General features: G+C 55.8%; 1 protein-coding gene across 6 annotated transcripts in view; it reads left to right on the top strand.

Annotated features, from left to right (window-relative positions):
- Nucleotides 1-15,991, top strand: part of KIAA0753 (KIAA0753 ortholog) — a 46,802-nt gene that overhangs the window by 24,145 nt on the left and 6,666 nt on the right. For 5 of the 6 annotated variants that reach the window (XM_078067752.1, XM_078067751.1, XM_078067753.1 and 2 more), the window contains 8 exons: nucleotides 1,843-2,075; nucleotides 3,564-3,730; nucleotides 5,294-5,413; nucleotides 6,322-6,411; nucleotides 9,229-9,307; nucleotides 10,195-10,281; nucleotides 12,721-12,906; nucleotides 13,846-13,927. In XM_078067752.1, the coding sequence (XP_077923878.1) occupies nucleotides 1,843-2,075; nucleotides 3,564-3,730; nucleotides 5,294-5,413; nucleotides 6,322-6,411; nucleotides 9,229-9,307; nucleotides 10,195-10,281; nucleotides 12,721-12,906; nucleotides 13,846-13,927 (1,044 nt within the window). The remainder of the gene's footprint in view (nucleotides 1-1,842; nucleotides 2,076-3,563; nucleotides 3,731-5,293; nucleotides 5,414-6,321; nucleotides 6,412-9,228; nucleotides 9,308-10,194; nucleotides 10,282-12,720; nucleotides 12,907-13,845; nucleotides 13,928-15,991) is intronic. The other variant, XM_078067754.1, reaches the window with a different exon arrangement.

The raw sequence follows: 15,991 nt of genomic DNA on the forward strand, positions 1-15,991 counted from the left end.
TATTTTTTCTTTCATCCAGAAACTCTCTTCCTCGTTTAATTATGTGTAGATTCTCTTGGATTTTCTATGTCGAAAACATCATCTCATTTTCAACCAAAGACCGTTTTATTTTCCCGATGCCAGTTGAACGTTGTGGATGGATGGAGGTTTTGAGAAATGACAGTTAAATATTTGCATCTTAGAAAAAACACATTTGGTAGCCCCATGGGGTGACTGGAGACAAAGAAGGGGTTGGTCAGGAGATGCCGTTATCATGGTCACGGGGTACTGCACGTCTGCCCCGGGCGGTTGGGGCAGGCAGTCAGGGCTGGGGTCCGAGGGACCGGGAAGGAGCACCGTGGGAGGTGAGCCTGGGCTTCAGCCATGGCCTGTGGGTCCGTGTGGGAGTCACAGGGCGAGGAGTGACTTCGGCAGCAAAATGCCTCTGTGTTTATGATTTGGGAAAGATGTTATTAGGGCTCAAAGCCGACGGCCAAGAAAGAATTCTTGAGACATCTTCGGTGCAAAAAGGTGATTTTATTAAAGCACAGGGTCAGGACCTGTGGGCAGAAAGAGAGGCACCGGGGTCATGAGGAGTGGCCCATTATATACTTTAAAGTTGGGAGGGGGTTAGGGATAGCGTAAGTCTCTAAGGAATTTGGAAGTGAGGTTTCCAGGACCCTGAGGGGGCTAGCTGTTGTTGGGAAAAGGTCATTTATTACTGTCTAATAAAACCTGAGTCGTGAGACCCTTCAGATGTATATAGGTGAGTCATATGCTTGGGGGATGATTGCCATATATCTTGGAGGGTTTAGAGATAAAGGAAGTTTCCAAAGGAATTTCTATACATTAAAGTAGACTTACAGGATTGGGGGGTGGGGGTCAGACTAGAATTGCCTTTTGCCCTTAGCAAAGTATTAATGATGCAGTTTTGGAATATAGGTGAGGTTCAGTGGGGTGGAGTCGGGAGCCGATGACCAAGAAAGAATTCTTGAGGTGTCTTTGCTGCATAATGGTGGTTTATTACAGCACGGGGACAGGACCCGTGGGCAGAAAAAGCTGCTGCCCTGTGGTCTTGAGGAGTGGCCTGTTACATACTCAGGTGAGGACAAAGGGGGTGTCCAGAAGGACTGTCATATGCTAAAGAAGACTCTCAGGATATTGGAGACCTGGTTATTGTCAAGCCAAGGCTATTTCCCCCTCTAGTGAGGCACTAACATGAAGACAATTGGGAGTTTCCTGGAGGAATGTTACATTCCTCCTCTCACACGTCCTTGTCAATGGGCTTCAGGTTCAAAAGAAATTCAATTTTATTTACATTTCCTTCTGCCTAAACTTCCCTCAATTTCATGTAGGGGAGGATGATGTTAGGGCTTCAGGAAACTGAGTTATGGGTCTTTTGGAAGTTAGGCTATTGATGAGAAAGCTTCTTTCTTGTAAATCACTAGGACACTTGTAAACCGAGGGAGACTCCTGTCCTGCAGGACTGTGATCTCTATCAGTTAACCGTTTGTTTTTCCTTTAGGGCAGCCAGCCAGGACTGCCTGAGGAACGTCACATATATCCCAAAGTGTGTGTGGGGGGGGGCGGTAGGGTGTCAGCTTCCGCTTTGTCCTCAGCTTGCCTGCTGTTCCCTCATCATTACCATCGGGGCAGCTGAGCTCCTAGAGGAAGGTCACTCTGCCTGAAGGACTTGTCAGTGGGCTCTAGGTGGTAAGGAAATTTAGTAATTTTTCTTCTGCCTTTGTTTCCCACACCATTTACAGACTGGCTTAGATGTCTGGAGCTTATCTGTCTGTGGAAATCCTTGTCACCCGCTTGAGTAGCCTTTCCCTCTGTTTGTCCTTCTGAAATGCCCTACAGATAAGTGTCCCCCTGGGGCAGTGCCCGCAGCGACCTGGAGGCTGGAGAACGGGCTGGATGCGATGGGTGCGGAGATCGTTCCGGAAAAAGCCCCGTCTGTTCCAGACCACAGCACCGGCTTCCCGGCAGATCCACTGGCCCTGGCGAGAGGCGGAGTGGCGGCAGGGAGGCCCACGGCCAGGAGCGCGGTGCTCGGGAAGGAGGAGGCCCGGGCGCCGGCGAGGCTGCCTCAGGTACGGAGCGCCTCCTTCCACCGCCCGTGTCCGTGGTCATCGGCTGGTCGTGGTGCCGCCAGAGTCCCGAGCCCACCGTCCAGACGCAGCTGACTTAGCTTGGCTCTGGGTAGTTTTTGCCTTTTTAACCAAAAATAACAGTTTTTAATACTGCTCCCAGGACTGGGTGTCTCTCTTGTCCTGGTTTGGTGAGATCCGCTTGAATTTGAAACCACGGTCCTAATCGGGCAGGCTTTTCTAAAATTCCGTTTCTTCTGCTTCTGTTTTGGAAGTGGGAGATTGGAGAGGATGAAGATTCGCTTTCTCCTGAGGATAAATATTGATAAATAACTAATCACTCGGCATGGAAGGGCATCACAGGGTCAGGGCTCTCCGTGTGTTTGGAGGCCGGCTGGCTTGAAGCTACAGTGTAATTTAAGCTTCTGTTTAGTGTAACTGAAGTGGAGAACCGGCTGGAAGACTGCCTCCCAGTCTAAACATCCTTAATGTGGTTACTGCCGCCGGCCGGGCCTGAGTATCGTCAGGGGGCCCCGGGGACTGATAGGTCCTGGCTTGGATCAGCCCCTTGGGGCGTCATCGGGCAGGCAGGACTGGGCCTGTCTGCATGTAGCCGGCGCTCTTGCGCAGAGACAGCTGCACGCTCCTCCTCCATGAGCCCATTCAGCCTCTGGAAACACAGGAAGAAATTGGCTCCCAGTTTATAGATGAGGTTAGGGTAAACCAAGAATGTCATGTGATTTCTCTTTTTTTTTTTCCTTTCACTAGGAAAAAACATAAAAATAAATATATATACATACGTATGAAAGGATGGCAAATACAGGGCATCCAGCTTCACCCCTCCCCTGACCCCCATCCCCTCCCTGGGGTGGGAGTACAGCACGTACGCTCAGTGTGGGCACGCTCAGTGTGAGGCACGTTCAGGCACGCTCAATGTGAGTGTGGAAACGCTCAGTGTGGGCACGCTCAGTGTGAGGTACGCTCAGTGTGGAAACGCTCAGTGTGAGGTACGCTCAGTTTGGAAACGCTCAGTGTGGGCACGCTCAGTGTGAGGTACGCTCAGTGTGGAAACGCTCAGTGTGAGGTACGCTCAGTTTGGAAACACTCAGTGTGGGCACGCTCAGTGTGAGGTACGCTCTGTGGGCACGCTCAGTGTGGGCACGCTCAGTGTGAGGTATGCTCTGTGGGCACGCTCAGTGTGAGGTACGCTCAATGTGAGCTATGTTCAGTGTGGAAATGCTCAGTGCGAGGTACGCTCAGTGTGAGGTACACTCGGTGTGAGGTATACTCAGTGTGAGGTACATTCAGTCTGGGCACGCTCAGTGTGGGCACGCTCAGCGTGAGGCACACCTGCCCCCAGGTTTTGCCACAGTGCTTTCCACGCAGGTTTCTGGTGTAGCATGGGGACTCCCGAAGCTTCCATCGGCCAGAGGTTAAAGCGAGCTTCTTTGATTCCCATCTGGCTTTATAGTTCGTATTGATCTCTTGCAGGGACTCCACAAAGCTGAAAGAAGTAGACCAACCCAGTCCCAGAGCAGAAGCCGATTGCAGCGCATGACAGTGTCCTCCAGACTGAAAACGAACCAGCAGCCTGTGAGAGACAACAGGGCCCCTTGGGTGCCTCCGAACCCCACGTCCCCACCAGCATCTCCTAAGTGGTACGTGGTGGGGTTTGTGCTCTGCAGGACAGAGGGTCCCCTATCGCTTAGGGCTAATAAAGCAGCAGCCTTCATTCCCACTAAGAACAGAAGCTCGTTTGGGTGAGAAATACGGGAGAATGTTTGTCTAGAAGCCTGTTGGTGTCTTTCTCCTTCCGACTGGGGGTGGGGAACCTCCCGTGGGCTGCCCCGACCTGCTGTGGGCATGTGGTCCTATGTGGGGCTCACAGGCTTGCCCCCACCTGTCTTCACACAGTGGATTCTAGTGGCCTGAGGCCAGGAGCTGTGCCTTCTTCATCGCTGAGTGTCCAGTGGCTGGCATGGGGCCTCTGCCCTGACGGATCTTGGCGGACATTCAGTAAATCTGTGCTGAATGGATGAATATTTAAAAATAATCCTAATCTCAAGACAAGATTTTGAATTATAAAACCATGCAGATCTCACTGTCGCAGGGGACAGTGAGGATAATGCTGACATTACCATCTGTCTCCACGTTACTGCACGCAGTCATGAGGCCCTGTTCCACAGAGCTAGGGGGAGGCAGGTCCTCCAGGGGCCGCAGGGGCCAGTCAGGTGGAGGTAGTCTCTGGGGAATTGCATAAGAAAAAGGGCTGTTCGTTTACCATGGGGCAGGGGTTGTTGAGAGCACAGTGGAAGGGACCAGGATCAGGCCAGCAGAAAGCAGGAGCGTGGGGAGGAGGGCCAGCAAGAAGATAAGGGGTCCAAGGGCCCCACATTTACCAAGGCTAGCAGGTGACAAGGGAGCAGCCTGGTGGGCCGGGCTCCCCCTAAGGCTTGAACGATGCTGTGTGAATGGACGTGCTTGCTCGTCAACCCCTCAGAGTCGAAGAAGCAACGTCTCGAGAATTTAATGTCTTGCTTATATAGCAGAGCTGGATCTAAAATCAGGCCTGATTTCCTGATGTGCTTTTTTGTGTTCATTTGCTCTAAATTCTGTATTTTTTTTTATTTTTAAAGATTTTATTTATTTGACAGAGAGAGACAGCGAGAGAGGCAACCCAAGCAGGGGGAGTAGAAGAGGGAGAAGCAGGCTTCCCGCTGAGTAGGGAGCCCGATGCGGGGCTCGATCCCAGGACCCTGGGGTCATGACCTGAGCCAAAGGCAGATGCTTAACGACTGAGCCTCCTAGGAGCCCTAAATTCTGTATTTTTATGTGTGTGTTAGTATAAAGACTTGAATTCAGTTGGAAGCTCATGAAAACACGCATTGGTGGACGTTTCCACTGCAAGCCCACAAGCCCATGGGCTGTCTTGAGGGCATGTGCAGAGGGCGAGAGGGCCTCTTGAAGACATTGCAATATTAAAGTAATTAGTGACCTGAAGCTATGTGTCGGTTCTTTTTCGTTGAAAACAGGGATGTGTGTGTGGAGCAGAGAAAACATGTCCGTGGGCACTGAGCCTGCTCCCTGGGGGTGCTCACTCTCCTTTGCACCTGCTCCCACTCAGGCCCCTGCTGTAGATCACCGCCGACTCCCCGGGAGCCTGTGGGTGTGGAGGGCGCGGAGGGCGCGGTCCCAAAGCTGTGCTTTCCTGCGTTTTGCAGTGCTGCCTGGCTGAAGGTGAAGCCAAGCCCCAAAGATGCCACAAAAGAACAGTCGCTCCAGCAGGACAAGGCTCAGGAGGAGAGTCCGTTGAGGGGAGCTGTGGTGCAGGAAGCAGTCAGGTTTGTGCTGCTATTTTTCAAATCTTTGAGAAAAAAAGGGCGCAGCCGGGTTCTGGAGTGGACTCTCCTCACGTGCGTACCACGAATAAAGCCAGTTACGTAAAGCGTCAGCCACCAGCTCTGCTGTCGGACGGCCCAGTGCAGACGGCAAGCCCCTTTCACGCCCTTCACTCAACATGATGTGTGTCCGTTGTCCACTGGTTGCTTGTTTTGTGTGTGGTGCAGCAGTGAGCTCTATGGAGAGTTCTAGAAACAGGGCCGAAAGAATCCTGGCCCCCATGACTTAGAGTCGCAGGAAGGGCCTGCTACGACTGATCTGAGGCAGAGCTGGAGGGTGAAGAATGGAGGGCTGGAAGGGGACGGGCTGCTTCCTGCTGCAGAGAGCTGGGCTTCGTGGGCCCAGGAACAGGCTCGAATCGGGGGTGAGGTGAGAACATCCCGGAGGGAGCTCTGCATTTGTGTGGCCGAGGTTGTTCTTGCATTGTGGGAAAGCAAGAATGAGTGTGGGCTGTTGTGTAAGTGGATGCTAGTCACGCATCCTAAACTGAAGGACTCAGAGCCCCCCGAGCTCCGAGGTTGTGCAGAGTTAGTGTTTCCTTTCTGGTCTTATGTGCCTGTGCCCTCCTTCTAAACTCGAAGCTCCAGCAGCAGCTTTATTTTATGGTTGAACAGGAAATCCTAAGAACAGCGATGGCTGTCTTTCTTGAGAATACTCATGGGCGGTTTTGGTGGCTGTCCATGCCACCTGGGAGTGCGTCAGCACCGCGCCCACGTGAGGAGCTCCAGCGGTGGAGGTGGTGTTGTCCGTGGAGCCCAGCCCGGCGCCCCGACCCTGACCCTGGCGTGGCTGTGGGGACGGCGGCCTGGGGGGCGAGGCGGGTGGTCTGAATCTGTTTACTGTCCACCAGGCTCGCTTGGCTTGACGCTGAAGCTTGTAAAACCTTGAAGGAGCTGCAAGAACTGAAAGCTGAGGGCTCGGACGAGACGCAGAGGCAGAGGTGAGCCCCCGTGTCCCAGGTGGGAGAGCGGCGGCCACTTCCTGGGTCGGGGGGCTGTGTGCACCTGGGCAGCCCCCGCGGAGCGCACGGACAGTGTCTTCGGCACCGTTCCCGAGGCTCGCTGCGCTCGCTGCCGGCTCTGGCAGGACGGAGGGACTGCAGGAGTGGGTAGAAGCTGGACTGGAGGGGGGCTTCGCTTCTGAGCGGGAGTCGCCTGCTGCAGCTGGTCTGGGCGCTTGGACCCCGGACCTCGTCGGCCTGGCCTCGCCGGATGAACGCGTGCCCGCGGGCTCGTAGGCAGTAGCTTTGCTACGAAGTATTCCTTTTGTGGAGTTAGATACTGAACGGACGTCGGCGGATTGGGGGAGCTGAGAGGTCGGCCTTGCGTCCCCTTGTGCTGCCCCCCCCCCCGGTGCTCTGCTCTGGGCGGGAGGAGGTGGACGTGTGTCTGGTCACGCGGGTGAGTGTGCAGGTACTTGGCCTCAGGGTCGACTCGAATGTAGAGTTACCGCCCGGCCGCACGCTTGAAGTCTGAGGTGGTGTTGGCAGTCTGATGCCGACTCTGATTGGAACTCGCCCTGCGGTCATCCACACGTGTGTTCTGTCACCCATCACGGCAGACGCTCGTTCCCTGGCTGGGAGGGCTCTGGCCCGCGCGCGACAGGCCCCGATTTCTTTCCTCTGTAGTTAAGGTCTCAAGCTACACAATCACAGGGCCATCCAGCTGGTGCAGTCGGTTGAGCGTCTGACTCTTGGTTTCGGCTCAGGTCGTGGTCTCTGGGTCCTGGGATGAAGGCCGCGTCGGGCTTCTTGCTCAGTGAGGACTCTGCCTGAGATGCTCTCTCCCTCGGCCCCTCCCCCACCCACACACACGGTCTCTCTCAGGTAAATAAATCTTAACTACGCAATCGCAGAGCCTTAGGGCCGGAAGGGTCTTACTCCCCTGCTGGCGCTCCCAGGCCCTCCGGCCCACCTCACAAGGTAACTGCCCAGCATGGTTCCCCGGTGAGGCATCCATTCCCATTCCTCTGGCTGCTGGCCTTTAGGAGGAGCCCTGAGACCCCCACCCACTGTCCCTCGGCCAGATAGCAAGACGGTAGCCCGCCGTGACCTGTCATCCCTTTGGGTGGTCCTACGTGATAAATGCATGCATAGAGCCCAGAATACTACAAAAGGAACGTCCATGCGCCAGCATCTCTAATCAGGGAATGGGCCCTCACCGCATGTCCCTCCTCGGTCCCTCCTCCGTCACCCGCTCCTCCCCCAGAGCGAACCACTGTCCCGACTCCTCCGTTCATCTTCTCATCGCCCCCACCCATAAATCTGCCCCCTACGGACGTGTCCCTGACGGTTTGCTGACACAGGCCGGGTCACGGGCAAGTCCTCGTGCAGGGGCGGGGGGGGCACGTGGATGTGTGCCGGGTCCCGTGGACTTGCGGCGGCGACGTGGTTGGGGCGGTGCCCCGTGTTCAGTGTCTGTTCCCCGACTTCGCTGACATTTGCCGGTGTCTGTCTGCTAATTCTAGCCACTCGGGTGAGAGCGTCGTGGTGCTTCGTGGTTTTCATTTGCGTGTCCTTGCAGTCGACTGAGGATGTGCAGTGTCTGTCGTGTTGATGTCTGAGGCTGTTTAGCGTGTTCTGGGCGTGAGCTCACGTCAGGCGTGGAGCAGCTGGGGCCTGTGTGGGAGCTTCCTAGCGGAGTCTCGCGACCAAGAAGTTGTTTCGAGTTTTGACTAAGATCAGTTTATTGACGTTTTATCTGACGGTGGGTCTCGTTCTGTGACTGGTCTCAGAAGTCCTGGCCAACGCTGGGGCCCCAGAGAGGGTCTGTGCTCTCTCCTAAGCGGTCTGCTCCTGCGGCCGTGTTCTCACGTCTGCGGTCCATCCTGAGCCAGTTTCTGTGCCGGGCACCAGCTGCGGCTCTGTGTGTGGATTTCCTCCCAGAGACGTGCCGTTCCAGCGCCATCCGCCGGGAGGGCTGCTGGGCCTGAGCTTTACTCCGGGGTGTGGCTACACTGCTCGCGACATTGTTAGTCCTTCCCTCGGGGCGGGTCAGAGCGTCCAGGGCAGAGTGGTGTGGTCTCGCGCCCGGACGGTGAGCATCAGGCTGCCAGCGTCCCGGGAGCAGCCAGCCTGCCTGCGGGTCCACAGGGCTCCAGGAGAGGAGCAACCAGACCTCTCTGAGTTGGAGAGGGGCCCCAGGGTCTAGCTTCTCTGACGTCACCAGGCTCCTGTCTCCCACATTTAGGCCGCCCCCGGCCCCCACGCGCCTGGTCCCACCAGCCGTGTGCCGTGAAGTCAGCAGGGCACGCGCGTGGCCTCTCCGCTTTCCCCGTGACCGGCCTAGGATTCAGCTTGGTCCGCTCAGCGCCGTTGCTTACCACGCTGTCCTGTTTTCAGCACCATTTTCCCCTCGTCTCTGGGTTTGTGTCTGGCTCCATTAAAGCGGAGTTTGGAAAGGGAACAAAATTAGTTTGATTGGTTCAGTCTTCTGTCCTCTAGTGGTTTAAAGGCAGCCATAATTCTTTGGAAACGTCCTGCGAACCTAACATACCTACTGAGACGTTCGGAGGCGCCCTCAGCGGGTCCTGAGCGGGGGTGGTGCGGCACCCAGGTGCTCGCTGGAAACGCAGCGTCACGGCCTCCTGTGGGTCTGCTCTTTAACAAGAGCCCTGGGACGTCACGGGGCCGCCAAGATTAGAGAAACTCTGTGGCTTTATACGCGTTTGCTTTTCCTCCACTTGGAGTAGTACCTGAATATACAAAATAGGGTATTTTCTTGCTTTTGATTTTAATTTTGGTTTTATTTCTACATAGTGTCTCGGACACCCAGTTAGCAGACAAGGTCGAGAAGGTGGTCCTGGAGCGTTTGAAGCCTCTCCTGGTCAAGGCCCAGGTAATCCAGTCACTTGCCTTTGGAAGTGTTGGAATAAAAGGAGGCCCTTCGTGAGGCCTCGTGTCCGCCTGGCGGCTGGGGGCTGCCGTGCCGAGCCGCGCTGTGTGGTCGGGTGCGGCACTGCCCGGCCCCTCTGGGGCCACTGATGGGTCTTCAGTGCACATGAGGGACCAACACAAGGGAAGAGAGAGAAAGGGGAGATTTTATTTGGGGAATGAGTTTAGGCTCCAGCTTCCATTGTTAATGAACTAGATCTGTTGGTGATGTCAGCGTTCCATTAGCTGCCTCTGCACAGGTCCTGGGCTCTCCCACCTCCGTGCTCTGGACTGATTGGCACTATTTCCCGAGGGTGAGCGCCTGTGCATGGATGTCCCTCTCTCTCCCTCGAGGAGGAGCGGGGAATGTGCAGTGTCACCAGCAGGCGCCACCCTCCCGTCGGCGGTAAGCTGGAAATAGTCTCGTCTTTGTGGACATTGAGGCCACGGGGATATCCTAATCTTACGTGGAACGAACGATGTTCTGGGTCCCTGAGCGGCCACTGAAGTCTGTAGCTCTGGTGGAAGGAGCGTGTGCTCATTATGAGGGTCCCGGACATGTCAGGAGCAGAGAACCATCCACCCCCTCGTTTCATTGGGGAGGGAGCTGGAACAGATGTGGGGTGATTGCATAAAGACACACAGCTACTCGGACCGTGTTTCCAAAGAGGACAGAAAGCCAAGATCAACACGCGGCCTTTGTTTTCACGAGCACACGGGCTGGGAATTGCTGCAGAGCCTGACGTAGCTGAAGCCGATGAGCGGCTCTGTGCACAAGTTAATCTCATAACAGTTTGTACCAACGTGGGTTATAGGTTTTGATAATTCATGGATCATGCTTGTCTGTTTTAGCAGAGAGTCAACTCTTCTCTGGAAGCAGATCCTCAGCTGAGGGACCGGCCGTCAGCAGACACGGCGACCGCCCAGCCCACGGAGGAGGTGCGTGCGTGGTGGCGTTCCTGCGGACGCCGCTGTCCTGTCGTGAGAGCGTGCTGGGTGGCGAGGGAATGACACGGGTTCCTGTGAGCGCGGGGGACCCTGCTCAGGAAGGGGAAGTGACAGTTCCTCTTGGCTTGTTGACATTTACGACGGAACTCTCTGGAGCCACAGGGGTCTGTGCGGCTCTGTCCTCTCCCGAGCACGGCCCTGAGTGCGGGCGGCCTGAGGCCGGAGAGCAGCCGTCCTCTCGTCCTGCCACGCGGCCTGGCTTTGCTCACGACGGGCCCGATGCTCACTGTTCGGCAGGCACGTTTTGAGTGCCGGACAGTGACCAGGACCTGGCCTAGCAGACAGGAAACGGTAAGATGTGAGAAGCACGAGAGCACGTGTCGTGGTTGGGCGCCCTTGCACGTCCCCCTGGAGGACTTGTGTCCGGCGTGTGTGGGGACGATCCTGTCCCGCCGGGGCTCGGGCTGTGGGTGGGAGCTGCAGGCCGGCACACTGAGACTCTGCCGGGTAGGAAAGCAGCTGTTTGTGCTCAGAGCAAGCATGGGGCCGAGCCGGCGTGCAGGGTCAGGGTGAGAGGTAGCGGGACGAAGCTACACCAGCCCGGTGACGTAGGATTTGGAGAGCGTGTCCCCACTCTGCGGATCGGGCAGGTGCCTGGCTGCAGCGCAGGTGCGTGGTCTTCGTGGCTGTGACTTCACTGCACCAGCATCTCGTGGCGGAGTCGCGGGTGAGGAGGCTCCTGAGGCTGGAAGCTGAGAGCCTGCCCGGAGCGCACGCAGACCCACGTGCCTCGTGCAGCCCGGCCTCCAGGCGATCCTTCCCTCCTGGCAGAGCGTCTCAGCCAGGGCAGCGTCCCCGAGTGACCGTCAGGGCCGTCAGCAGAGTCCACGTGTTGAGGGCTACCAGCCTCACACGTGAGAGTCAGTCTCTGGGCGCTGGGTGGTCTTGAGGAGAGTGAGTGAGAAGGAAAGCAGCTCTGTCAGCAGCTAGCGTCCGGGGGTAGATGTGGGCGTCACCGTGGAGGTCCCCAGGTGGCACGCGAAGAGGGTGTGTGTGTAAATAACTGAATAAAAATGAACAGGGAGAGAGACTCACTGAAGTCGGCATGGTGACGTAGAGAGAAGCGTTTTCTGTGTTAACTTGTAAAATTCTCAGAAGCCCCGTCTCTAGAAGGGAGGAGACGTTTGTGGCCTTCACACATGGAGTACAGCTGTCGACAGGTTCACTTGCCGACACGACTGTCTCTGCCGTCAGGAAGGGGTACTGCATCTTCGTCTGGCCATGCGCTCAGCACCTGAAATGGAGCTTTCCAGAATGCTCCAGTTTTTTCTAAGTTGAAAGTTATATATGCACATGGCTAAAAATTCCAATAATTCAGCAAAAGTATGATATAAAAGTTAAACCATCCTGTGAAGGAGCTCCGTAGGCTGTCGGTACTGGCTTCTTTCTTTATACACCGGTGAGCTCTGTATCACTGTGTCGAGAGCTTCCTTGTCTTTTCCAAGGGCGCACGGTATTCCTGATGTTCCGGTCTCTAGATGAAAAATCTGACCCGTGCAAATACATCTGCATTAACTAGACCCATGTTCCTGGGTTCCTCTGCTCTAGATTTTTTTGTAACTCTGTTGTCTGAATATTCGGCTGATATTTACTTAACTTATGGTTGGGCATTTCTTCATATCTTTATTGGCCATTAATATATATATTTTTTCTGATACGTTAGAAGGATTTTGAAATTGCTGTGGCGGGAACTGTTCACGGCATGTCCCACGTGCACGTGCTCACGGAGCCCTTCCAGCTCTGAGACGGGACTGTTCCCGTCTCCCTGACGGGGGTGAGAGCAAGGCGCAGGGCTCGTGCGCGCTGCCGAAAGGCGCAGCAGAGCCAGGACCCCGTGTCCCACAAATGGCTCCTTCCAGAGCCTGAGGCCGTCACATCCCACGGACATTCCTCGCAGAGCATCTTTCAGAGTAGATTATAGACCTATCTTAGAATCAGAAGAACTGGAGCGTGTGTAAAATCGCTTTGCAAACTGTAAAGTGCTTTGTGAACATAAGGAATACGAGGTCAAGAGAAGCTAGTAAAGCTCTCCCGGGTTAAGGTATTAAGTGTCGAGTGAAGACAGAGAATGAGGAGGCTCGTGATGTCACGAATAGAACTACATGAGAACAGACCTGTCGTCTGGGAGCCGACCCTGAGCTGGCGGGCTCTTTCTCTGGGCGCACCAGGAGGACGCTGGCCTTGCCAGCCGGCAGGGGCTTACGGTCGGCTAGCTGGTTCGTGGCCGCGTCTGAGCAGTTCATGGCAGCTGTGCCCGTGGGGCTGCTTTGGACTCGCTGCTGCGGGAGGGGGGATGGTGCGCGGATCGCCCGGGGCTGCTCTCCATCTTCAGGTCTTTCATTGCCTCTCCGCTCCTCCCTTGCTTCGCAGGCTGTGGCTGTGGACCGTGCGCCCCGCAGCCTTCGCCAGCTGGGGGACTGTTTGGAAGACGCCACTCACGGGCCCTGGGCCACGACCCGCCGTAGGGTCTCGGAGTTGGAAGCCTCCGTTCCTGTGGGGGACGGCAGGGACAGCCCGTATCTGGAGACTCTGATGCTGCGGGTGGAGGAGATGGAGGTGAGGTTTGGGGCCGCCCCCCCACGCCTCTGCAGCCCGGGCGTCCATCCCAGCCCGACTGCAGCCAGTGCAGGGCCTCGCGAGAGTCACTTGCCCTCCCTAAAAGTCAGGGGTCTTTGAGGATAAAAGGAGGTGTGAGATGTCGGCACCGTACGGGACGTGGAGCTCAGGAGGTGAGGTCATTGGTTGGTGATGGGAACAGCCCTGGGACCAGAGGCGGGACCAGCGACTTCTCCACCCACCCCGGCATGGGGTCCCCGCAAATCGCAGACCATCCTCCTTGTTACTTGCCACGATACCACTTTAGGACGCTTTTGTGCTACGAGTGTAGACCTCCCGGCGGGACCCAGCCTGGGCCCTGGACTGTCCAGAGCAGGGACCTGAGGCATAATGAGGGAGTGAGCGGTGCGGCCACGGTCGCCGGAGCTGGGCTGGGGCGCCAGGTCTCCTGACCCCCACCCCAGCCGGTCCCGTCGAAGTGCACCATGACTGAGTCTCTGTCTGGATTTGCTGCTAAGTAGAAACATAGGGAAGACCGTCTTTTGTTGGTTTTTGAAAACGTAAAGATGTCGTTCGCCCCAGTGCTGGCATGGTCCCCTTCCCGGGGGTAACCGTCCGGGCCTGCGGCGTCCAGGGTGGCCGGCTGTAGCCTCGCGGGGCGATTCAAACGTCAATTCAGATGGAGCCCACGGCTCACATTTGAAGTGGTCAGTGGTCAGTGGCACACGGAGCAGGTCCCTCGTCACGGCAGGTTCTCGTGGGCAGTGCTGGCCTCCGTTAGACAGGTTAGATGAATTGCTTCATTTAATTTTAGACTTGGCCTCGTAAACGGCCTCACTTCCTGTTTCTGGCGGAGCGCCCGCGTCACGTGGGTGAACTGTTCTGGTGTGAACGAAACTGCTCTCTTCTCATAGATTAAACTTTTTTTTTTCTTTAAAGAAATACCAGGAAACAGTTCGCCAAAGATACAATAAAATTGACTATGCTGATCCTCATCTTTGGATGCAGGAAGGGAAGACGGGTGAGTGTCCCCCCCATGCGCTCCCCCCACATTTATTCTGTAGCTCCAGACGTACGGCGAAGTTGCAGACCTTTGGTGGTGGACACACACCCGCGTCCTGCCAGTCCTCCTGTGTCTGGGCGCGTCTCAGAGGAAGCGCGGGTGTGGGCGTGCGTGACCCCGAGCCTTGTGGCCTGTGTACCCGCAGCTAGAGTGTCCTGTTTCTCTGTGGCTCTTTTTCCTTTTGAGATAAAATGTACATGTAATAAAAAGCACAGGTATTAATTGTGTCCTTAGGTGGGTTTTGACAAATGGAGACACAGTGGGGTTCCCGTGTGCGGACATGCCTCTGATTCATCCACCTGCCTGTGGATCCACACTCGGTTCTGTCCAGTTTGGGGCTATTAGGAATCGGTGTGCTGTGAGCACGTTCATGTGTGGTCTTGTGTGGACGTAAGTCTTTATTTCTCTTGGATAAACACCTGAGCAGACTTGCCAGGTCCCAGGACAGGTGTGTGTGCAACTTTGTAGAAAACTGCCAAGCCTTTTCCCAGGGCGGCTGGTGGTCTGTGATTGTCCCCGTGGGATGGGTGTGGACTGATGTCTCATCGTGGTTTAAATTTCATTTCCTTGCTGAATGATGATGTTTGGAACATTTTTATGTGATTATTAGCCAGTCGTGTGTCTGTCTTCATGAGGCATCCAGATATTTTGTAGATTTTTAAAAATTGGGTTGTCTTTCGGTTTTGAATCACAGGGGTTCTTTGTGTGAACGTTCTGAGACAAGTTCTTTGTCAAATACGTACATTGTCCGGCTTTACTGAGATGTGATCCACGCTCCGTAGACTCACCCTTCAGAGCGCACAGCTCAGTGGTTTCTCGTGTTTGCAGAGCCGTCTGACTCCAGAGCGCGTTCATCCCCTAAAAAGCCCTGTGCGTGCGGCAGCACCCCCCACACCCCCGCCCGGCCCCCACAGCCCCGAGTCTCCTCGGATGGGTGTTTGCCAGTATTTCCCCCTATTTTCTCAGATGTAGTTGTCACAGGAAGACATTTCTTGCTTCAAAACGTCTAACACCAATTTTTTCTTTTTCTTTTTTGACCTAAGAAACCTTTGCCTACCCCCAAATTGAGAGGGGGTGTCCTGTTTTCTTCTAGAAGCTGTATGGGTTTAGCCGTTGTGTGTGGGGCTGCGGTCCATCTCGAGGGAAAGTGGGCCTGTGACGTGAGGTGGAGGTGCGGGTCCGTGTTCTTTTTTTTTTTTTTAATGTTTTTTTTTTTTTTTATTTATTCATGAAAGTCAGAGAGAGAGAGAGAGAGAGAGGCAGAGGCAGAGGGAGAAGCAGGCTCCCCGCCTAGCAGGGAGCCCGATGCGGGACTCGATCCCAGGACCCTAGGATCACGACCTGAGCCGAAGGCAGATGCTTAACCATCTGAGCCACCCAGGCACCCGCGGGTCCGTGTTCTGTTCTCCTAACGGACAGCCCTCTGTTCTGCGGCCGTCTCTACAGCACACGTGCCCTTCTGTCCCCCTTCTGCAGACGGACACAGGTGCCGGGCTCCTGTCACAGCTGCAGCTGGAGTGTCACTCATCCGTGGTGGCCTCGTGGCCGTGGGCGCGGAGCGTCGGGGTGCGGGAGGCCTGCCGCCGAGCTGTGTCACGTACCGCTCTTTTAAAATAGGGGTGCAGGGTACCATCTTGGGGAAGGCGCTGGCCAGGCCACATCCTGACAGAAAGATGAGCCGCTACGCACAGTGCTGTCTCGTATCTTCTGTGATTCTCAAGCGCCTGCCCTCTGCTCCGTGGCTGTGTCTGCCCTCCAGCCATCACCGTGACCTCACACAGCCACGGAGCCGCTGCCTGTCCCGCTCTGGAGCTCGGCTCCTTCCTCCCTCCCTGGCCTGCGCGCTCCCGTGGACGCCTGTCATGTCAGGGTCCCTGGTGCACGGATCTCATCTCCCAGCTAAGCCACAGATTTGAGGCCAGACTCTCCTCTTCCGTGCGGGCCACTGCGTATTCGTGAGTCCGTGGCATCCGGTGTCTGTTGGCGTGGGAGCAGAGGGGGCGCCGAGGGCGGCTCACTCCG

The sequence above is a fragment of the Halichoerus grypus genome, chromosome 2 (assembly GCF_964656455.1).
Source record: "Halichoerus grypus chromosome 2, mHalGry1.hap1.1, whole genome shotgun sequence".
Lineage (NCBI taxonomy): Eukaryota > Metazoa > Chordata > Mammalia > Carnivora > Phocidae > Halichoerus > Halichoerus grypus.